The 22,823-nt window shown below is 41.0% G+C and overlaps 1 protein-coding gene and 1 long non-coding RNA gene across 2 annotated transcripts; one reads left to right on the forward strand and one right to left on the reverse strand.

Annotated features, from left to right (window-relative positions):
* Nucleotides 1-4,295: 4,295 nt before the first annotated feature.
* On the reverse strand, nucleotides 4,296-16,878 carry CDPF1 (cysteine rich DPF motif domain containing 1). Its single transcript, XM_068189267.1, is given in 5 exon segments — nucleotides 4,296-7,883; nucleotides 9,609-9,634; nucleotides 13,346-13,431; nucleotides 15,589-15,749; nucleotides 16,816-16,878. Coding segments are annotated over 5 exon segments (681 nt in total). The 3' UTR covers nucleotides 4,296-7,538.
* Nucleotides 16,879-17,349: 471 nt separating this feature from the next.
* LOC137474203 (uncharacterized) lies at nucleotides 17,350-19,138 on the forward strand. Its single transcript, XR_010999229.1, has 2 exons — nucleotides 17,350-17,620; nucleotides 17,726-19,138. It is a non-coding gene; the product is annotated as an uncharacterized lncRNA (long non-coding RNA).
* The last annotated feature ends 3,685 nt before the right edge of the window (nucleotides 19,139-22,823 follow it).

A 22,823-nucleotide genomic window follows, 5' to 3' on the forward strand; every position in this document is an offset into this window, starting at 1 on the left:
ATAGTCTAGGTGTACTGTAGGTTCTCAGGGAAAATCAGACACAGTCTGTGCATAACTATTTTTCTAGCTCTTGTTCTCAAAAGTGGCTAAAACACTTTAGTAACACTTAAAAACATGGAAAATTAATAATAAATACTTAAATTCTCAGCAAAGCTATAAAGAATTGCAAATAGAGCAACTCAGTGAAAGACATAATATTTAGCTGTTTTAGCAGCTGCTTGTAACAAGGTCCTGTTATTAGCATGAGAAAAATGCATATTTTTTTTGTCATTTGAAAACTAGTGAGAAATTTTTTACTACTTCCTTGGACATTAAAGCTTTGATTTCTATTTTAAATTAAATTGCAGACCCTTAATGAGAAAAAAAAAAGAAAAATAAAAAAAGAGAACACATCTCTGAATTATAGAAATATGAACAAGATGTCAACACAGACTAAAATTCTGGATGGATTCCACTGCCCACACTGCTGTCCCGTGCACATTCCCACAGTCTCTTCAAAGAGTGGCACAGGGCAGACAGTTCCCTTCCCAAGAATTAATGGGCAAAAGAATTTCTCATTTCTACATTATACTTTTGAGGAACTACATTTGCTCCTTCAGGAGATGACTACAGCAGGTTTTTGGCCAAGGAGATTTTAAAGTTACTCAGTTAATGTGCTTTTTTTTTTTTTTCTTTTTAATTTGGAATCCAAACTAGTCTCAGATCTATTTCTGATTGATTACTTCAGCTTTTCCCTTGTGTGCAGATAAACTAATAATTGAAAATACCCCATCTATGGAGGGAAGCAGAGTGATCAAATTTTAGGATTAAAATGGTATTAAAGATTTACTGGCTCATCAGGTACAGTTTGGATCTGATTCTTGCCAACATAACTCATTTTAATGTCATAGCATGGAAGAACTCTGGCTAGCAATCAGACCCCACAAACAGCTTAAGGCAAGAGACAGCAGATGGATGGAGAAATACCCTGGGAAACAATGGTATGACTTACTTAAGTTGTCAGCAAACCTACAAATTACTCATTTTTGAGCATTGTTTAGGGGGGAAATATTTATTTATTTATTTATTCTGGTGCCTTAGGTACTTTTTGTCAAAGGGGAAGGGGGGAAGAAAAGGAAGGTTTCGTGCCAAGTATTAGGGAAATCTCCTGAGGTTCATTCTTCTCTCCTCCTTAAATATTTCCTTTAAAGCTGTTGTTTAAAAAAAGTTAGTTACTTTGTACCTTTCAAAATTTCCGATCCCACTTTTGCTTTAAACACAAACTAACACCTGATAGGAAAGTTTCCACTTATAGAAACGACATATTCCATTGCATTTAAAGAAACCATATTTTGCTATTTAACTGCCATTTCCATGTGCCTTTGTGCTTTGGTTCCAGCAGCTGCTGCAGAGCTGAAGTGCTGCCAGGGAGCAGAGGTTTGCATTATTCCTGCCCTGTGCAGATCTCGGAAATACCAGCAGTTGCACTAAGCCCGTTCTCATGAGAGAGCTGGCACAAGGCTGCACATCAAAGAGCTTATAATAAGCATCTAAACATTTGTTTATTCAGACTGCTGAAACTTGGGGAGATTTATTCATCACGAGAGCTGGGTCACATACGATTGAGTTTGAATTTCCTCATTTCTGACAGAAAGCCTGGAAAAACTTGGGCCCCATCTGAGGCAGAGCAGCTGGGGGATATCCTGCTGTGGCTGCAGAGGAATAGTTTCAGTCTTTCCTAAAAAGCTCCCTGTGACTTAACTGAAAATCTGCAACTGCATTTGACAAATGCAGTTGCAGCTGTCATGGTATTGTTTAAGCAAAAGGTCTGCAAATAATGGTCCTTCTCAGAAACCCCTTGTCCTTTAGGAAGTGTTGGAATGTAATGGTATCTGGGCTTGCTTATGTCCCAAGTGCTTTCCTGATAATCAGTTGCATATAATTTTTGTATTTAGGTTTAATTAGCTTTATTATCCTTCTTTTACTGGAGATTTAAATTATATGTGGGTTTGATTTAAGATTATTGATATTGTTATGTGTTGTGGGATTTTTTTAATTTAATACCATTTCTTCATGTTTCAATTTATAAAATACAAGAATATAAATGCAAGGTATAAACTTTCACTAAATTAATTACAAAGGTGCTTAAAGAAAAATGTGTAAATTATTTAATTTAAATATTTGTTAAATACTTTATCTTGTGAACCGTTTGTACAGTGAAGAAGTATTGTCTTTTATGGGCTAAGGATGAAGGGGCTGATGTCAAAGACAACTTGCTATTTATTCCTTTCTGGTCTTTATTGCTGTATCATTTGTGAAGAACTATCACAAATTCTTCAAAGTTATCAGTGTTTGGTGTTGATGATTATAACAAAACTTTGAAATATATTTCCACATAGAACACAGACTTCCTTTTATTTAATTTTAATAAAAGCAAGTCTAGTTGAGGAATAGCTGCAATCCCAAAATTGAGATTTACCTTAAGTTCACCAATAAGAAAAATAGTGTGTAGAAGCGAGTTCATCTTTGTTTTGCAGCATGGTAGCTCTTTTTCCTTTGAAAAGAGCTAAAAAGAAGCTGCATTTGGTTCGTACACCAGTGCTGGTGTTTTCTGCAGCTCACTGGGAATAATAACATGTACTCAGGATTATTCCCTGCCATCTGCCCTGAGGGCAACCTGCTGCTTTTATAGATGTATTTCAAATATGATTTGGCAGCGCAAAACAGAATGTTGAAATGGCATTATTGGCTTCCCTACAGGATGGATTTTAAATAGAATTCAGAGTCTGCTCATAGGGATTCTGCATCTGGTGCATACAGGTGTGACAGTCTGTGCCTACAGCATCCTGCTAAGGAAATCCAATATAGGGAAAAAGGTACCTTTCAAAGGTATCTACCTTTTATTTTGCTGTGTGAATCACCAAACACTGTAGGTATCATGAGCGCAATCTATTACAATTGTTCTAGCTATCATTTGTACTTACTGCTTCTTATTTGTAACATATAACACCTTATTTCCTCAAATTGCTGCAACATGGCATTTTCACTTCATCAGTGTCACCACACAGGTATGTTGTCTCCAAAGGTGTTTGTGTCATGTTTGCAAAAGCTCTGCTGGACTTCCCTGTGCTAACCTGCAGCCACTTCCTTCACACTTCACGTGACACAAACCCACTGTGTAACTGAGCCCACCCTAAGGAAGGCTGTTTCTTCCTTTCTTTTTTTTCTATTGTGTTCACAGGTTTTTAAAATCTTTTTCTGCTTCTGAAGCTGGGGTGTGTTTATTCTTGAGCTCCTTTATTGCATCAATCTTGTCAGATTCCATTGCTGTGGGTGTTTCAAAACAGAATTCCTGTTGCAAGGACCTCAATTTCAGATGAGCTGCCTCTGCCAGGGGATAGGCAGCATGCACAAGAGTGATCTGATTACAGGTTGGACCTTAAATAAGGACTGCAAGATCAAGCATGAGGTACTTGAAGTAGTTGCACTACTTGAAGTAGAAGTAATATTTTGGTGTATTTTCTCACATTGGGTATGCAGGTAATCCCTGTTGCGGTAAAGACGCCAGCCTTATGCTCAATGCCAGGAGTTTCATGGCATTCTTTCCACTTGAAAGAAAAAAGACTGGCAGGATGGGGGAGTCCTGAGCCACTGAAATCCCAGTGGCACACCAGTCCTGTGTTGTATGCCGGGTGTGTAGGAGTGCAGTGTCACCAGGCAGCGTGTGTGGGACATGCTGCAGAGCTGGGAGCAGGTCACCACCCCTCCTGCAGGTGACTGACTCGCAAACAGCCACCCCTGCTCACCCCGGCCCATGCAGGGGCTCACATGGCCCATCCCCACACACTCAGCAGCTCTCTCCATGGAACCACAGTGCCTTGGCCCTTTGGCAGAGGAGAAACGTGCTTGGTTTAGTTTCTTCTTCAGTAGTAACGAACCTAACCAACGTTTCAGTGCTATCAATGTGCTCCAGAACCCCCTCTGAGTGGTTTGACAAAGTCTGGTTTAGCAGCTTCTCGGGGGACCTGCCTTCTGAGCAGCTCCTGCTGTTCCACAGCTCTTACAAACAGTTGCTCAGAATTTTCTCTAGGAATGCAGCACCACAGCTTAAGTGCCCTGGGATGTTGAAGCCCTCCCTCATGTATTAAATGGTCTGTTATCTGGTAGGACACAAATAAAGCAGTGTTGTTAATGTTGCCAAACCCTAATCAATAGAGCTAACAAGTGTTTCATTAAATCTAGATATCAATATTAATGAGAAAACAAAATAGCTTATTGCTTCCAGTCAGCTGTTTTGGGTACATTTTACTTCAGTAAATACAGAAGGTAGAATGAGCACATTTCTTGCAAGGAAAAGTCAAACCTAATTCTCATGGAATGCTTGTTTCCCAGTAAAAACCACTAATTCAAGCCAAGTTCCCAAGTTTCTTTCTGTTAGAACAATGTGCAAATGGCACTTCCAAGGATGAATGGATGCCCTGGTCTCACAGGGATTTTTAGGAATGACAACGTATCTTGCACTTGTGAATGTTAAAGTCACATCTAGCTACACACAATGATGCATTCTCAAACGTTACCAGCCTACCGATCTAGGATGAAAAAGCTTGAACTAAACATTTTTTTCTTTTTTTACATTCTGATTTTTTTCCACCTTCTTTAAAAACAAGAGGTTGAATTCACAGTGTCTGTATAGAGACTGGTAGGAACCTATGTGCTTTAATCCTTTCAGACTGAATGTAAACCAACTTAATTTGAAACACGGTTTTGCCTTAATGGTTTTAAAAAAATAAAATATTTTTAAAAGTGAATTTAATGACACGTGCTGATCTTTTATCTCCAGGAAAGGAACTCACTGCAGTATGACATTCAAAAGACAGTCTATTTGAAGCATCTTAAAGTACTGATGCTGCTCTGTGTACTGTTATATGCCTTTTGAAGCAGGAGCAGGTGTGTAGCACATCCAGAGACATTGCATATACATTTATTTATATATATTACCTAAGTTTGGTGCTGACCCACTATCCAGCTGTGATCTTTCATATTCTGATGGGTTGTATGGCTGGTTTGAGACATCCATGGAATTCAACAAGTGCACTTCTCTGTGAAATGCAGCACTGACTAATTCAATGAGCACATCTTCAATTAAATCAGTCAGGGAAGTATGTCACAGGTAGCTGTTTTCCTTCCAGAATTTGGGGATATTTTAAGCTGGTAACAGAGTGCTGAAGTGAAAATTACAGCAGAGGAAAAAGACTCAGTTTTTTTCATCAGCTGTGCTCAGGAGCATGGAAGACCTGATGTTGAGCAGCAGAAAGTACTTGAAGACCCCAATGAAAACAACCTTTAAAGGCTGTGCATCCATGAAGAGCAGGAAAGGTTGGACATGGTATCATTCAGGATGTGAAATCACATGTATACCAAAATATGATGATACTGAGACCATAATGTTCATGTTCAGTGGGAATACAAAAATGTGGAATATCTAAGTTCTAACAGCTGGGCACAGATAATAATCCATTGTCATTCTAGGAAATACCAAGTGGCACGTAGGGCAGTCTCCTTTCCCTAAAGCATAGACCAGAGATGCCAGAATGCATCTGCTATGGTACCTGCTGGTTTTTCTGCACCTACCTGGTCTTAACAGCCAGGTAACTGTGAAGCAGAGGCATCCCTGACTTGGTTTTTCCTGCTGTACAATAAATAACTGAGCTGTACTGAGCCAAAGGAAATATTATGTAGTTTTGGTCTGAGGTTCTGCTCCCTTTTAATACTGAGTCTTTTCCCCCTTCAGTTCAGCATAACAGGTACTTAAAGGCATGGAAATTTCTGAGGGCTTTAAATGACTGCTCAGTCACATCGTAAAGGCAAGGATAATGGTTATGAGTAAATGAGATAACTGCTTTTGTCTTAAAAGGGCACAGAGGGAACTGAGCAGGAGGGAAAACAGGTCAGAGGGATGACATCCCAATCTCACTGACATCGGAACTGCACTAGGCAGGCTTTTAAACCCTGCTTTTAAGAGTACAATCTGTCGTGAACAATGGGAAATACAGGAAAAAATATATTTCAAGGTATGTTTGCTGGTGTAAACATATCCTATGATCTCACATAACCATGTTGCTTTGGCAGCTTGATTATTAGACTACAATTCTATGGTGGGAAAGTGCTCTCTTCAGTTGTGGGTTTAGCACAGGACATGCCTCTGGTATTTTTATGGAACAGATACAGATACACCACAGCTTTTAAACAGTGTTCCTAGCGTGAAACTGAAATATAATAACACACATCTTACATAAGTTTAGTATCACTTTCTCTGAAAGTGTAGTCTTTTGTAACTGCAAAAAGGAATCTGAAATGTTGCCTCCTAACATGGATCTTTTTTTCCACATTTAGAGACATAGATATATTTTATTTATTAAAGCACTTAGGGCTTGAAAAGGCTACTAATAGGTCCATTATTGCTCCTCCAGTCACTGCAAGAAATTTCAGTCCTGAACAGAGGGCACCAATATAGTAAGTTCAGAAAAAAGAAAGATTTTAGGATACTTCAATGTCCTAAACAACTCATTGAAATAATGATTTCTTTTAACAAACACAGGTTCATTCTACTAAAATTATTGATTTTTGATGTTGTCATATTACAAATTATGTGGATGGAAGTGTTGGAAAAAAGAGGTGCTCACCAAAGTACTAACAGGTTCTGAAGCAAAGACCAGCAGTAACTTGAGTAAAAAAAGATGATTTTATGATTAGGGAGCATTCTAGACGTATCCTTAAGGCATGTGACTCGGGTTTTACATAAAAGCCACCTAAATCTTAAAGACAGTCAAAACAGATAACTGAAGAAGCTAATTTTTGAGCTAAACAAACTGCTGTTTCTATAGAACTTTTTATCTCTTTTTACCTGAAACTGTGTTTCTGACATCCCTATTACAGCTGCAGCTTATTTGACTGGTTCAGGGAAGAATTGAGTGTATTAATGGAACTTTTCTATCTCCAGATTAACTGCTCTGAAAGTGAAAAAGAAGTCACCTTTATTGTAAAGCATAAACCAAATGTATTCAGGGTCCTCTCCAGGTGCTGTGCTGACATGGACTGGAAGGTTAAGTGAAAAGTGACTGCAAGTGCAAGGGACTTGTAAATATTTTTATTGATTGCAGAAACATCAACCTTCAAAGTCTCAAGCCTCAATGCTGTGATAGCATTACGATTACCATACTGAGAAATTTAAGTATTATATTTATGACATTTTCTCACAGCACTTTTATTTTAGACTTAGAAATAAAGCTTAAAATTCCCTGCCTCATGTAATCTTACAGGACAGCACTGCCAGATTAACAATTGGTGTACACTGAATTTCTAAGGTATATGCTGAATTAAGCCAGATCAATCTGTTTTGGAATTTCATAACACTGTTGGGAGTGTCAAGAACAACACAAAGCACTAAAATAGCAAATGTGGAAATCTGGACAGAGTTCCTATGCTCTGTGCTGTTTGGTTTGTTACTGCAAGCATTTCACATGGTGACAGCAGGCTCGTCTGCCTTCCCTTCTGGCTCCTCAGCACCTCAGAGCCGCTCCCTGGCGTGGCCGGCGCTGCACGGGGATGTCTGAACCCAAGCCAAGGGCAAGGAAATGTGCTGCTCTCTCCAGTAGTAGTGAGCTGATGAAGGTCACTTCTTTAAAAGGAGCAATGTGATAGTCTCCAAGCAGAGAGAGGAGAAACCCCAGCCAAAGAACTGTCGCTCTTGGACCTTCAAGATTTATGCTTTGTATCCGTTTTTTTGCAGGATTTCTGCTGGGGCATCCTTTATCCATTTCTTCTTGTATTTTGAAAGGAAAGGCCTTTAGGTTTTCCTTCACGTAGGGGAGGCAGAAACTTTTGGAGTAGAACAGACAACGGTCCTGTAAAGGAAATAACATTAATAGCAGGATACACAAATGGAAATGCTTACATTCCAGTCTCATTAAACTACATTTATATTCAGAATTATTCTAAAATGAATTATTCTTCCTCTAGGCCAAAATATTCCAGCAATTTAACTTTTTCTTACTCAGTAATTCTAACATCTGGTTAGAGCCAACTGGGTGAAAAATAAAACCTCCAAATCAACTGTCCCACTGCTCCTATTAAAGTGACCTTCACCCTGCTCCCTGCTACAGGGAACAGCAATACACCTCCTTCAGCTGCCTTCTCCTTCCAGCACCATGCATGGGTTTCCTGGCCTGCTCACTGAATTCCAAATAGGATTTCATGGGTAAGCTGCAGCTGGTGCTGCTGATGAATTATACCTGGAGAGTGAATAAAGGTGTTAGAGATTCCATGGGTCTTACTGAAACAGCAAAGTTTTCCTCTAAGTCTTGCTTGATGAAGATTTCTACCACCTGGGAGGATCTTCCAAATTCCTGCAATGGTGTGTGAGACTTGGAGCCTCAGCACACTCTTCCTCACCAATCTCCACAAAAATGGCCTAAAGGCCAACACAAGTATTAAGTACTGGAGGCTCTCACAACAGACCATCTTTTCCATAACTCCCAAAAAAACTATTCTTACTTCCATTAATCCATGCACTTGTATTGTCCTAGGAGACTACTAAAAAGTACCACTATTTTATCAATATCACAGAGTTTTAACCAGAGTAGTTAAATGAACTCCATTCATCTGAGACAATTCAAATGTCATCCCTTACCCTCAAAAATGTACTCACTGGTTAAAACTTAGAACCACACCTGGTACTAAAGCTTGAGCTAATGGCTCTCCTCTGAACTCTTCATGGCAAAAGCTGTTGTGCACAAAGAAGGTATTTTTTCTATCCCTATTCTCTTCACAGCTCATACAGACCCAATATTTTTTTCCCCAGGAGCTGTAACCAGATGTTAGTAATTGAATAGAAAGAAGCAAAACTGACAGAACATTTTAATGTATTTGCAATATAGTGTTTGAACAACTGGAAGAGAAACTAACTAATGTATTATTCCTTTGCTCTGTGGCAAGACTTGACATCCCTGGTTCTCTTGATGTGCTGATCACCAAATTCCAAATAGGATTTCATGGGTAAGCTGGAATTGGTGTTGCTGATGGATTATTCTTGGGGATTTAAGAATGAATAAAGACATCAGTTTAGACAGAACTGGACAAATGGATTCCCTGTGTCTTACCTAAATAGTAAAGTTTTCCCCTTGCCATGGTCATTTGCAGCTGGCCTTTCTCTGGGAGCTAGGCTTGGCTATTCCTGTGTTCCTCTCCTTGTTTTTGTTTCTTATTTCACTATCTGGGCTTTAGCAGCAGATTCAGATGATAATTATATCAAAATCACAATCAGCCTGCTTCCATGTGATTTGGAAGCTTAGGGAACAACTTGTCTTCATCTATTGTCCTTTTCTGTGTTGACTGCCAGGCCCCTTCATATTCAGGAATGAGGCCTTAGTCTCTGAAAAGCCCTGAAAGTGGATTTCAGTTGCACAACCTCCAGAACCTATTGTTTTTTGTCTCTTGGTATCCTTAATACGTTAAGCTGCCAGTTTAAAAGGGGAGATTAGAGTTTAAGTTGGCCTGGCTATTGTTGCTTGCATTGCCAAAAGGCACACAGCCCCCCAGCTCCAAGGCTCAGTGCTCCCAAAGGTGGCCACTGGCCCATGGCAAAGGAAGGGAGAGGCTGTTCCTGCAGGTGGGATCCCCAGTGTCAAGACGCAGATCTTTACAGGTAAAAACAGGTGCTTAACTTGCATTCTTTTGATTGAAATGAGTTGCCAGCTAGTGCAGATTTTGGCCAACAGGAACTGGGGAAATCATGACTATGAACCACTGCACCCCTGAGCATGTACCCGTAGTCCTGCTCTCTCAGTCCTGGGATTTTCAGCCTAACTCTTCTTTCAATGGCCTATGAATTAAGCTTACCATGGAGAGTTGAGCCCTTCTTTTAAACCCTTATCCTGATACAGTTCTAATCAGTGTATCAGTCCTGATACAGTGTTTAATCAGATGATTCTTTAATGTGTTTTCTCCTTTCCATGACCAAAACAGGAGGGGGCCATTTCAATTCCACATTTAATAGTCCAATTCAGGCAAAACAGCTGCCAAAGCATGCTGCCATAGTTTATTTCTGTTTTGACATGAATCCTGTCTGAAAGTAATATATATATATACACATATATATAGGGATGGTATCTTTACCACAATACGTAAAGGAAAGGCTCTACCCATCCCTATCCAGGATTGACCCCACATGACTGGAAGTTGAGTGCGAAGCAGCTGTAGTATTAATCACTTAATACCTACAATCATGTCTGAGGTCAGTGCTCAGTCACCTTCTGCTGAGGTGAGCAACAAGGGATGAAACTTGCTCCCTTTCCTCCTTTCTTCTCCAAAAGCCACCTTTTTTCCATGTCTTTAGAAAGTGTTGCAATAAAACAGAAGTAATTATTTTAAATTACTAATATGGTCAGATTATATAATTTCCTCTCCCCTTTTCTGAAAGGGTAATAGGAAGAAGGGCACCAACTTGTTCAAAGACTTTTAAAAGCATTTCTATTATCTTCCTTTTTGTGTGGTTTTGGCATGTTTTAAGACATTACAGATAATCACTGGAATTATTCCCAGTTGGATCAGAACTAACGGCACTTACCAAGGCACTCTGATAAAAGACTTGAGCAGGGTGATACAGGCTACAAAATCATTGAAGTAAAGTAGCTGAGTGAAACCTCAGAGGATATCTAGAGATATTTAAGTTTATGAACACCATACAGAACAGCTGCTAAGTCATGACTTTTATTGGCACAGCAACTGTAAGGAAATACACTTCAGCTAGCATGGGTTGTCTCATGAAAACCCTAAAATCTGATCTGTCTCTCAAGTCCCCTTAGGTACAAAAGCTAGCTAAAATCCCTTTGCCAAATCCAAGGTCAGAAAAGTCTTAATTTTGCCACGTTAGCCTAATACTATTCTAAATTGCCACATTTTAAAAAGCAACCTGTCACTAAAACCTTTCTAATTGGTTCAGCTTCTTTGCAAAGAGGCCCAAGAAAATACGATTTTCTTCAGCTTCAATTCCTATGTTTTAACATTTAACTCAGCTCAGGAGTGAATTGATGTACTTGGGTCAAGCACAAGCAGGAACCACAGCCTATAGAGAGATATTATTCTACCTTAGTCTCTCTCTATTGCCTTGGATAAGTTTTTACTTCTCTGGACTTTTAATTTTCCCTACATGAAGAGGAATAGTATGTGTTTACTTACTTTGTGGTGTGGGTGTTAAAGCACTAATTATCATTTCTGCAGATCTCTTTCAATGTTACCTAAGCAGTATTGCTAAATTCATTTTGAAACCATAGTCATATGTGTGATTCACTATCTGCCCTGGCCAGTTCGGTAAGAAACTTATTCTCAATTATTTACAATCAATGTTTTACTTTGAGTGATACCATCAGAGGAATCTTGAAAACTCAGATAACAAGCAGTAAAATGACTGACAAATTTCCACAACAGGCAAAATAAGCAGGACTTTCAAAAAGATTAGAAGTTTCCTTTAGCTCACTGCAAGTATCTTCTATTCATTGCCAAGGCCTAGGTTAACTGAAACAAACACATCTTTTCAAATAAAAAGCCCCCCCCTTCATTCAGAAAAGCAGTGTGGACAAAGACCCTGACAGGCTGAAATGCTCTGACAGCTCAAACTGCCACACTTGGAAATATCTGCTGAATCCTTCCTAAATTCAAGACACTTGATTTGAGAATGAAAATAGTTAAATGTCCTCAAGTTTGTCCCAAATGTGTCTGTGTTGTCAATCCTCTGCTGTTAAAAAGAAAGGATAAACCTAGCGTGTCAGGGCAGGAATCAAGCCCCTAAGCCCAAACTCTCTGAGTAGCTGCTCTTGGCTCCTCACTGGGCTGTGTGTGGGATGGAGTCAGCCCCTGCCACAGCAGGGATACCAGGGAAGAACCTCCTCATGTCAGCTTTGCCTCCACACAACTGCCCTGAGCAACCTGGCTCTGGAAACTTGAGCCCAGCCACCACAGCCACAACCAGAGAGTGCTGGCACTTCACCTAGCCCGAGCCTACTTGTAGCTTCAGAATAGAAAAAAACCAAACCAAACCCTCTGAGCTGCAATAACTTTTGGTGACTTTCAGTAATTTAAATGTCAGAAGAGACTTCAGAGATAGGATGCTGAGAAATACTCCAGTGCAGGTATCTGGGTGTGCAAGCTCCCATGGCAGCTGCACATTGTGCCACAGATGGTAGGAAACAACTGGAGCCCCCAGCAACAAGCCAGGAATTGGCACCGATCCTTTCCCTGACAAAGGGCTCAGGGCCCTGCATCACAGTCTGGGAGAGGACTGGTCATCCTGAGGCTCTGCAGGAGCCAGTGAACAGCAGGAAGGCCCCAAACCCAAAATCCCCCTTGGGAACAGGTGGAAAGACTGTAGGGGTATAAAAGCCCAGGGGGTCCTTTGTTCGAGGCCCCTCCCAGAGGAAGCAGCCTGAGCTGTACCTACTGCTGTACAATTCAATTATTAAACCCTTTTTCCTGAAATTGGATCCCTGACAAACCTGGGTAAGAAGTTTCTTTAACAAGGAAATAAACCCAATCAGGAAAAAGGTGTTACTGCATGCTCCTCTTAGCCCATCCTTGGTGCTGATTGCCACAAGTCAGAATAGCAACTAAACTGAGCCAAGTGTGCCAGTATCCTTCTGGCTGTGTCTGCCCAACTCCCAAAATCTGAGACTCACAGCAAACAAAGGGGCCAGTTCTGCACTGAGAAGAAGGAATTAAGACAAGTAATTTTACACCACCTTTCTGGACTGCACTCACATTTCATCGTTTAAGGTTACCTTCCAGCTGCTACTTAAATTCATTCTTCCTCAGAGAGCAAGCATGGCATGGTACAACTCTCTTCCCTGCTCACTTTAAACATTAACTTTTGCAAATAAGATGACAGCCCTGTGCTGTGAATGCAAACCTGACAATCCATGGACATTTATATTCCCTTTATGGAAAAAAAAAAACTGATCTACTACTGTGTGTGATCTATATTGCCCTTGCCTTCCTGGTGCTAAGAAAGTAGAAAAGAGCACTCCTTGTGCTTGAGAGGCTGGACTGTGCTTATCTGTAAGTAGAACACTCACAGTTGCTGATCATTTTAATTTAACACTGAGAGCTTCATCTGGTGGAATCCACAAGAACATACAATTATGTACAATTAACAATGTACAAATAACAATGTAGTGGTAGGACAAGGGGGTTTGCCTTAAAAATTGTTTGTTTGGGATTTTGCTGCTTGATCTTTCTCTGGCAGGTCACCAGGACTGGAACAAAAAAAAAAAAATTATTGAAGCAGCTTGTTTTGCTTGTTACTTACTGTACCTACACAAACTGCAATGAGACCTAATGATGAGAAACTTGTCCTTGTCAGGGGTGAAAGGATCCTTCATGACATAGGCTTATTCCAAAAGCCTGCAAAAGAATAATTGCAGGCTTTTAAGTGTGTACTTCACAGTAGGGGATGTTTAAGAGGGGAAAATTGTGGAGGATGAAAAGTTATTAGCCCTTTGTACTTGACTTGCTCATCTTGCTGTTGTACATGAGGCAATGCTCTGCAGCTCCTTTTCTCTTCAAAACCTTCAACTCTGCAGCTGCCTTAAGTCCTATACTGTACTTTCAATCTCTCTTCCAAAAGTAGAGCAACTGGTGAGTCTCTCGGTGTCTTCTTACTAAGTTTTTCTCAGTGCTCTACCTTAACTATCTTCCATTTTTTATAACAGACATTCTTTAGCATGGCTAACTTCAGTACCTTGTCAAGTCACCATTTCAATCGCACAGCTTTTAATCACAACTTCTCTTCCAAAGCTGTATGCATGTGAGTATGAAACACAAAGGTTTTACTGCTCTTGGTTATGTTGCTGCTGTAAAGCTGAGGTCCCCAGCTCCTGAAAGCAGGAGCTACCTGCAGAAAGCCTTGCAGTTACCTCCAGTGTGCTTACTTTATGTCACAGACTGTACTGCTTGCTCTAGGGTGTTGAGGGAGTGCATTTATTAATAATTTGGCAATCTGCTTGGGAAAAATTAAAGCTTTATTTTTTCTGGGAGCTCCAGGCAAAATAATACAGAAGCCAGTTGAGTGTCTGCCTGCATAGGGCACGCAGCAAGGGCACCTGGCTTACTCCCGGGCTTAAGTAAAACTTAGATTATGGGAATAATATGGATAAAAGGTATTCTGTCAACTCATACTGCCTTCTCCTTGCCTCCACACACACTAAAGTGTGTGCAGGAGTGTGTCCAGCACTGTGTTCCTCTCTCCTTTTTCTGTCCACTCAAATAGAAAATGATTTGGCCAGAGCCTTCCACTATTAGGAAAGATCAGGCATCTTATCATGGCAGATCACCCTGTCAACAAGTCCCTGGGATACAAAGACAGGATTGTGTTTGCAAAGCTCCCCTTGCAGGATTCCCAGCCCTCATCAGTGCAGAGCCATTTGACAAGGCCCCCTGTCCAGTACATTTCCTGCAGCACTGCATTTGGGACTTGTGAGCAAGTCAAGAAAGATGGGGTGTGAAGCTGTTTCTTAAAAGCATCTATAGAAGTGTGATGCTTCAGTATTATTCTTTTGCTTTTGGCACCTGAGCAATCCAAATAAAGCTGGGGTGTTAACTCGGAGATTGGATAACCTAAATTAAGATTCACATTCAGACTCTTCAGGAATGGACCTGATCAAAGGTGAGCCCTTGCTCTGCTGAGTGGAAGAGGGAAAACCAGTAGCACTGTGGGGTTTAGAATGATAAAACAGCTGCCCAAGGACAACAACCCCAGCAGGTGGTGATCAACAGCTGTTTCCATTCTTAAAGAAACTGAGCAGTCTTACTGGGGTGAAATGCTGAGTACATGCCTGACTTCCAGCTCCAGAGAGTTCCTGAACATGTCTGCCTGATGAATTTGTTGACCATGATGGCCTCCACCAAGCTACTCTTGCATTTAAAGCAAAGTGCTTTATTTTATGGGGAGTTTAATGTCTGCAGACAAAGCTGTAACTGCAAAATTCCTGGTCAAACTATCCCTACTTAGCAGAGAGAGAAAAGGCTTTGGTCCCTGAAAATATAAATACATAGTGAGCATCTACACACCCTGATATCCCACGATCTGACAAAGGATTGTCCGATCCACACAAAAAAGCACTGCTATTCAAAACTCCACATCATGCCAGATGTGTCTTAAGAAGTGTTTTTGTCATATATATTTCATTCATGCTGTGTGTATGTATTGCTCAGCTGAGGGAGGCTACAGTGAGGGAAGGGCTATTCCCAGAAATACCAGGCTGGCAGTCAGCAGTATTCTAGCAAGAAAATATTGGTACAGTAGAGTTGTCAGTGGGGCTAGGAAATAGGTTAAATACAGATTTTTGCATGATATTGAAGCAAGGCACAAAAATTGTTGTTTTTCCTACCAGCACTGACAATTTTTAACATTCTTTCCCCTTGGGAAAAAAGAGATCACTTTAAGTACCAAGCCTCATGTTCAGGGTCAGTAGAGCACATTATTGGGTTCATGCAGTGCACACTACAAGGATTCTAATGCTCATAGCAGAAATTAAGTCTGTGATCTCAGAGGGCACTTACATAATTGAGTGTGAGTTTGGTGACATCTGCCCATAATATGTGTACGGGGCTGATAACTCACACAGCTCACATTTGAACTCTCCTGGTGTGTCAACTTCTTTGGGAGCATCCACTTTTAAGCTACCTGCAAGAAATACACACCAAAAAAAAAAATCTTTTAGCTACAAAATGCAATGCTGGGAACATATCTGCAAGAAGATTAAAGTGACCTGAGACATCTGGCTTTGCAAATTAAAACCCAAAGGAAAACTGACAATTGCAGACCTTGATAAGCAAATATTTTCTCCCAAATCAAGTTTGTTTCCCAGGTCCCAGTTAAATTTTCAAATTCCTTAGACAGGTCTATAAACTGCAGACTGGGATCCTACCTATAAAGTTCACCTATTAATTTGGAACATCCATGAAATAACTCAGGGGACAAAGCACATGGCTGCGATCTCAAAAACCCTCTACTCAACTGAGGTCTATACTTCCTAAGTGCTTACCAGGACAATGCTCCCTATCTGCTGCTATGCAGAATTCCAATCCAGTTCTGCAATGCTCATCTCCTCCCTCAAACTGGAGCCATGAAAGGGTTTGGGACCTCACTCAGGAGGCAGGTACCAGGAAGTTAAGTGTTGCAAAGAAAAGACTGTGTCTTTTTCTTTGCTTCTGGTTCACCTTGGAACAGAGTTTTGGAAGCTTACCCCTGTCTCCCTGTTCCCATCTGGCTTTCTATGGAAATGAGGCCAATGGACTCACCCTATACCTTGATAAAGTGTTGGCCTATTCCAGCCACATGGGAAAAAGGAGCAGACACCTTTAAAAAAGTTTAGGTACTATAATTTTGTGAAAATAGGCAGAAGGGGAAGACTCTGCTTTATCCTCCTGGAGAACAGCCATAGATTTCTATAAATAGGAGAATCTGCACATAGGAAAGTTATTGTCCATCCTTCTGACAGACTTCAGGCCTCACTACAAATGTATGGCCAACAGTCCCAAGATACAACACATAGGAAGTCATGTTGCATCAGCTTTGGTGCTAACAGATTACTTGTTTAAAATCCTGGCCATTGATTTACATTTTGGGAGCTTATTCTTCACCAATACCACTAATATTAGTTGAGAGTCACACCCTCAGCTTTTTCCAAAAGTATGGTGTGGCAAGTAGGCTTTTAAGATTGATTTTAGTGTGTATCCACAATCCCATCAAGCACAGCTAACCATGTCCATGCTCAAAAATTGTACCATTCCATGAAAGAAACATGGTTGCTTGTTCGCAAACTGGGTATCTTCGCTCACTTGCACCATTTTCTCGTACAGACAATTCACCTTGCAATTATCAAAACTACAGCTTTTAGCTAAAAACCCTCATGCTTTTCATGGTACAGTGTTCTGCTGCAAACCAGTCAGCTTTTGGAAGAGAAGCAGGGCTGGTGTCAGGCCGTGAAGAGGTGAGCACCAGGAACCTGGGTTTGGGTGATATCTCAGCAGGTAGGTTGTGTGTGCTCCCAGCTGAGCACATCCACAGCCTGCCAAAGCACAGCAGGGCATTCCCACTCTTCCAGCTCTGCAGCCAGACCCTTTCCCTGCAGATCTGATTCAATTCACTAAGGCCACATGCCTAATTATGCTTCAGCTCAGGGGTTTTCTTTGGGAACAAATTGCCAGACTGTCCCTCCTTACCACACAGGTTTGCACCACAGAGCAGTCTCACAGCACATAAACCAGAAGGTTTCAGAGAAAATAATCCAAAAGTTGTGCTCCAGAAGCACGTCCAGAAGCACCTAACACACTCCAACGTGAATGCCCAGCTGGTGGCCATGCAGCCTACAGAGGTGATCTAAAACATCCCAAAACACAGAGAATGGGCAGCTGCTATCCAACACCCAACACCTTGGCCCATGGTTTCTGTCTTACTAAATCACACTAGTTACTAATGCAGTAACAAAAAAAAAAAAACTTTTTAATTTTCTTCTTCCAATATTTTTTCCTTATTGTTTTAATGAACTAAATTGGCAGAGAATCCAACAGCTGCTAACACTAGCACAAGGTAAGAGGCAGAACTGCAACACCAGCAGAAAGGCAGAGCTGAGATGCGGGACCTGCACATCCCTCTTTTAGTGACAGTAAGCTGCTATTTCTGCTTGCCCGACAGAGTGAAACTGAATCCTCAGAGACATCTGCTGATAAGGTGAACTAGGGGCAAGGTGAAGCAGAGCTGGGACTACTTGTCATCTAATGTTCCAGAAGAACAGAGAGATCCTCACAGGCTACAGAGGCTTCATGACAGACATCCAATTCAGAAAGTCCTAGCCTGTTAAACCCTGAAACCTGATTTTGGAAATAATCTCCCTTACCTCATCACTCCTTTACCACCAGCCTCTCCACTGCCTCTCCACTGCCATTCCTGGCATTCCAGTAGCACAGAGTTCTTCAGATGTAACATAAATGGGGCTGGACACTGGATTTATAAATAAATTCACCTTGAGAACACCTTAGGAAGCTATTTTTTTTCACAAATTATATGACCCTTGGATATAATGTGTTTTCTCTACCTCACAGGGATGATTGAGAGCATTTAATTAACTCAAGTGTTTTCAGATTTGTCAGGTAGTTATACAGCATGTACCTGCTACCCATGTCTACCTGTATACTGTAATTTGGATTCTTCACACTATGCACTAAATCAGCTAAGAAGTCTACTTTTTGAACCCTGCATTTTAGGATTGCCAGCCAGGTCCCCCTGACATACCTAACTTCACCTTTTCTGCAGGTACCCAGCAGCAATACCAATACACGCACTTGACTGAATGAGATTCAGATCAACACTTGTATGCAATTTTTTGTAATCAGTATTCCTTAAAAAGGAGAAATCATTAACCCCAAAGGAGTATGGAAAGTCACTTGAATCAAATTGAGAAGACTATAATGCTGACTTTTTCTTTAAAATAGTGCAAAACACCAAGAATCACAACAACAAAAAAGAAGTATTTATGGCAGTGAGGGTCATAGACTGGAATGAATATGTCCTGATCCCAAGTTAAAATAACAGCCCTGGGTTCAGAGCTGAAGTACGTTAGATATAGAAACACCTGCTCTCTCACAGACCATCGGCATGTAGAACATTGAATCTGTTCAATGCCTGCCACTGGGAAGGAATGATATCTATGTACAAACACATTTTTGGCTATGCCAGTTGAAAAGCATATGATCCTGCCTGCAAGGCACAGATGAATTTATGATGCTTTCCATCTTACTCCCAGCTTACAAGTCACTGGTAAGCAGCTGTATCAAGTTTTATTTCACTGGAAACATCATTTGTCCTGAGAGCTTGTCTACACATCAGCACTTGGGAAAGTTAAGGTTCCTAACTAAAAGTGTGAGGTCAATGAATGCACAGATTTCAGAGTGAATGCTCCCATTCAGAAATAAGGTTTGCTATACAACAAAGTAAAGCCATTTCCTTCGGAAGAAAGATACTTAATGTCAAGTTTATGCATGTGCTTCACACCTTTAGTCTAAATTGCCAAACAGACAAGTCCTGAGATGCACTTTCTCACAAATAGTCGCTTCCAAAAAGTTAATTTGCTTTGAATAACCATGGCTTTAGGCCATAAATTCAGCTGAGGCAAAGGTTTATACATTGGCCAGCTCATTGGTTTGGCACTACATGCCATCTCAGCAGGATGTGACAGTGTGCCAGGTGTTTGTCTGCCCTCCAGACATGTGAAGCAGAGTGAGAACTCATTTCTCTCTAGCAAACCAGCAGCAGGATAAAAAGACCTCTTGAGGAGAATGTCTAGGGCACTAATCCCTTCTTAATAATGACAGACAAATTTGTGGCCACAAGCAACCCAAATCATCACCAAGTGCTACCACTATTTTTTTTTACCTTGGAAAGTTCTGAAGCAGCACCATTTCCCAGTAACACAAGTCTGTCTGGCTGACACATGCTGAACAGGTCTTTAACAACAGCTTGTCTAGAACTGAATTCTGCCCAAGCATTTTCCACTTTGACTGGAAGCCACAAGGTATTTTAACACATCTTTACTTGACACACATGCCCAGCTCTTCTGGAAAGAACACTGTTATCCACATGCTTGGGTAACCACTGAACTAACACACTCCACAGAAGCCTGCTAGGTCAAGCCTAGAGTGCTGCAGGACGTGTGTGAGGTTGGCTCACATATCCTGGGAAAAGGTGAAGCACACAGATTTCAGTGCCATAGTAAGGAAATAACTGCAGTAAAAGAAAGACACAGGTTAGGTAGTGCTGAAAGAGTGTTTCTCTGTGCTGTCTGCAACTGATACCTGATATAGACATGGGGAAATGGCTCTCAGTCCAGTTCTCTGGAGACTCCTAAAGACTTCAGGGCAATTCTGATTGGAACACTCTGCTAAGAGGCCTGGAAGGCATGCCAGAAATCATAAATCACCCTTAAATTGTCAGGGTCAGTGGCAAAGTAGTAGCACAGATAAGTAATCTGATTTTCTTTGCTTCAAACCTCCTTAGCACAAGTATTTACAATGCATAGGTTAAGCCCCTCTTAATACTCCACAGGAGACTCCTGTATTTCTGAGTCACTGATAAACTAGAGAAACTATACAAGAAACAAAGTACCTATAAACAGATGCAGACTTTGATTTGAAAGGCTGTCAGATAAAACCAACATTGTCACACCCTTAATCCACTCCTACAAAACCCTTGTTTGTTTTACCTGCCAGGATTTTCCTGCAGTATTCACTGTTGATGACAGTAATCTATTAAAATACTCACAGCTCGATTTTCTACAGGTTGGAGTGCTCTCTAATAGAAGGGCAGGTCATACCCTGGCATGTGCCAGTGTTTGGTGTGACAGATATTTAAACACACTTCAGCACCAGCAATGCACTTGCCTTCTTCAGAAAAGCAATCTGCTGCCTAATTGATCAGGCAGTAGATAAAACAGCAGAATCTTCTGACTTGCTAATTAATCCCCAGGTGAACAACTTTCTTCCTCCTGTTCCTTCGTGCTACAGCCCTGAAGGCATGTTTAGGTCACCTGTGGCTGCCTCTCTGCTCTTCCTTTGAGGTGACTTACCTTGGGTTCAGCATGAATTAGCCCAGGACTGTAATTTCACAAGGTGTGAACAATCAGAACTTTCATCCTTACTCACTCTCCCAAAGATCACTTGATTGAATTAAACCTTGATTTGTTGCAGCACCCTTTTCCCCCAGGAGGCTGTGCTGGCATTGCTATGCTTTCTCTGCTTGGAAGGAACAGAAAAACCTGCAGGCTTCCTTCTAGCCATGGGTCATGGAGCAGGGCCCAAGCCCCACTCCTGAACAACAGCTTCCATGGATTCCCCATGGCAGCAGCAGGATAAATCATTTAGGTGGTCACAGATGTGAAAGCCAGTGTGTTTTCTGAACAGTTGTATGGAAAGAGGAGTAACACAGGCAAATGAAACCCCTTCCTTAGGTAAAAAGGCTTTCTGAACACATGATGAATCTCAAAAAGTCATCTATACCTAAGATCCATGATTTAACAAAGCTGAGAAACCAACACTCAACAAACTAAGCCCAAGTGCCCCTTACTCAGAGATGCCTGCTCTAAATTAGGCAGCATTCAGTAAGAATCTTAAATTAGGTGGGAATGTAAAGGTTCACATCAAAAGGCTGCACAAGGCATCATCTACCCGTAACACAAGAGATCCAATCACTGAAGTGTTGCTAAAGTGATCATCAGTTCTGGATCACAGAACTGTTATTTTTTGCCAAAATGGAAAAACCAGATCTGAGGCCAGATTTCATTAAATCTCCTTCTGGTTCAACCACAATAAAAACATCAACCTACAGCAATAGTAACCCTCTGTTCTGAACTCATTTTGTCTCCCTTCCAAACTGCAGCTCCCTATTAGAAATTTGTTTTATTAACAGCCATAGTGGGGAAGAGCAAGTTGTTCTATTAATATATAAGTGATGACCATTACTTTTTTAGTTGTCCTTAAAAAAAGTTAAGTGCAGGGCCACACATGTACCACTGAAAGTATCAGCTTGGTTAAGCACAACCTAAACTTAGTGCAATACTTTCCAACAGAGTCTAAAAATAGGAACACCAAGATTTTGTGGAAATACAGGAGGAGAGGCTAACACAGTATTTCAGGAAATAAGACACTGCCATTTGACATAATCCTGAAAGGAAGAAACACCACTCCAGTGATTAATCTCCCGACAGAAAGCAAAGTTGGGACTGAAAGCAAAGTTGTGACATGGGGTTGCATGTGACAATGTCCATGCTGTGGAGCTGGTGCCCACTTTCTCCTGTGACCAGGAAGATGTTCAGCATTAACATACTTGGGAAAGGGAATTTTTTCCAATAAAGCATGACTGCAGCTCTCAGTTTGTTAGGACTGAGCTCGAGTTGGGGACTGCAGAATGAAGCAAAAAAAAAAAAAAAAAAAAAAAGAAAAAAAATCCAGAAGGAAAAGAGCAAACAAAACTACCAGAGGGGTGAGGCACTCTTCACTCTGGTATTACCAGCTTCAAGAACGCCTGGGAATAAAGACAGGCATGTCCTTGCTATACCTAAAACTTCTCCATGTACATGGCCCAGCACACCTTCTGCAGCCATGCTCATTTGCTCTGGGACATACTCCCCGAGGTTTGTTATCCTATCTGGTGTGAACAGGAAGCACAGAAAAGCAGCAGAGAGATCCTCTGGCAGTACATCTAATGGAGCAAAGTCCACGGTCACCCAATGCTTAAAAATTTCTTTTCTGGAGTGCTTGCTGGGAATTGTCACAAAAATTTGCAAATTTCCTTGTTCCTTCTCTTCACACCAAGGTCACTTCATTGGTTACAGTTTACAGTGGAGATTAAAGTCTTTTAGTCAGGGGTTAGCAGCTTCCAACCCTCCTGACACAGACCTATGTCAAATTCCTGTCTTCTAGCCCAGTAGCAATATGGAACAAGGTGAATTCAGGCCGGCACAAGACTTCCTGAATTTTTAGCCACGTTTTCAGGTTACTCTGTTCGCCCCTGTCAGAAAGACTTGGCTTCCCAACTTGTACTTGGATTACTTTGCCTAAAAAATATGCAGGTACTGAGGCTGCACTTCTTTCAACACCTGATGCATCAAACAGGTATCAAGGCACATATACAAGAACCACTTCCATAATTCTCTGTTGGACACAGAGAAATGTGTGCTCTTAGACAGGTGAACACCTATTTTATCACTGAGTACCAGGCCATTTCTTTTGTGCATGCTCTG

The sequence above is a fragment of the Anomalospiza imberbis genome, chromosome 5 (assembly GCF_031753505.1).
Source record: "Anomalospiza imberbis isolate Cuckoo-Finch-1a 21T00152 chromosome 5, ASM3175350v1, whole genome shotgun sequence".
Classification (NCBI taxonomy): Eukaryota; Metazoa; Chordata; class Aves; order Passeriformes; family Viduidae; genus Anomalospiza; species Anomalospiza imberbis.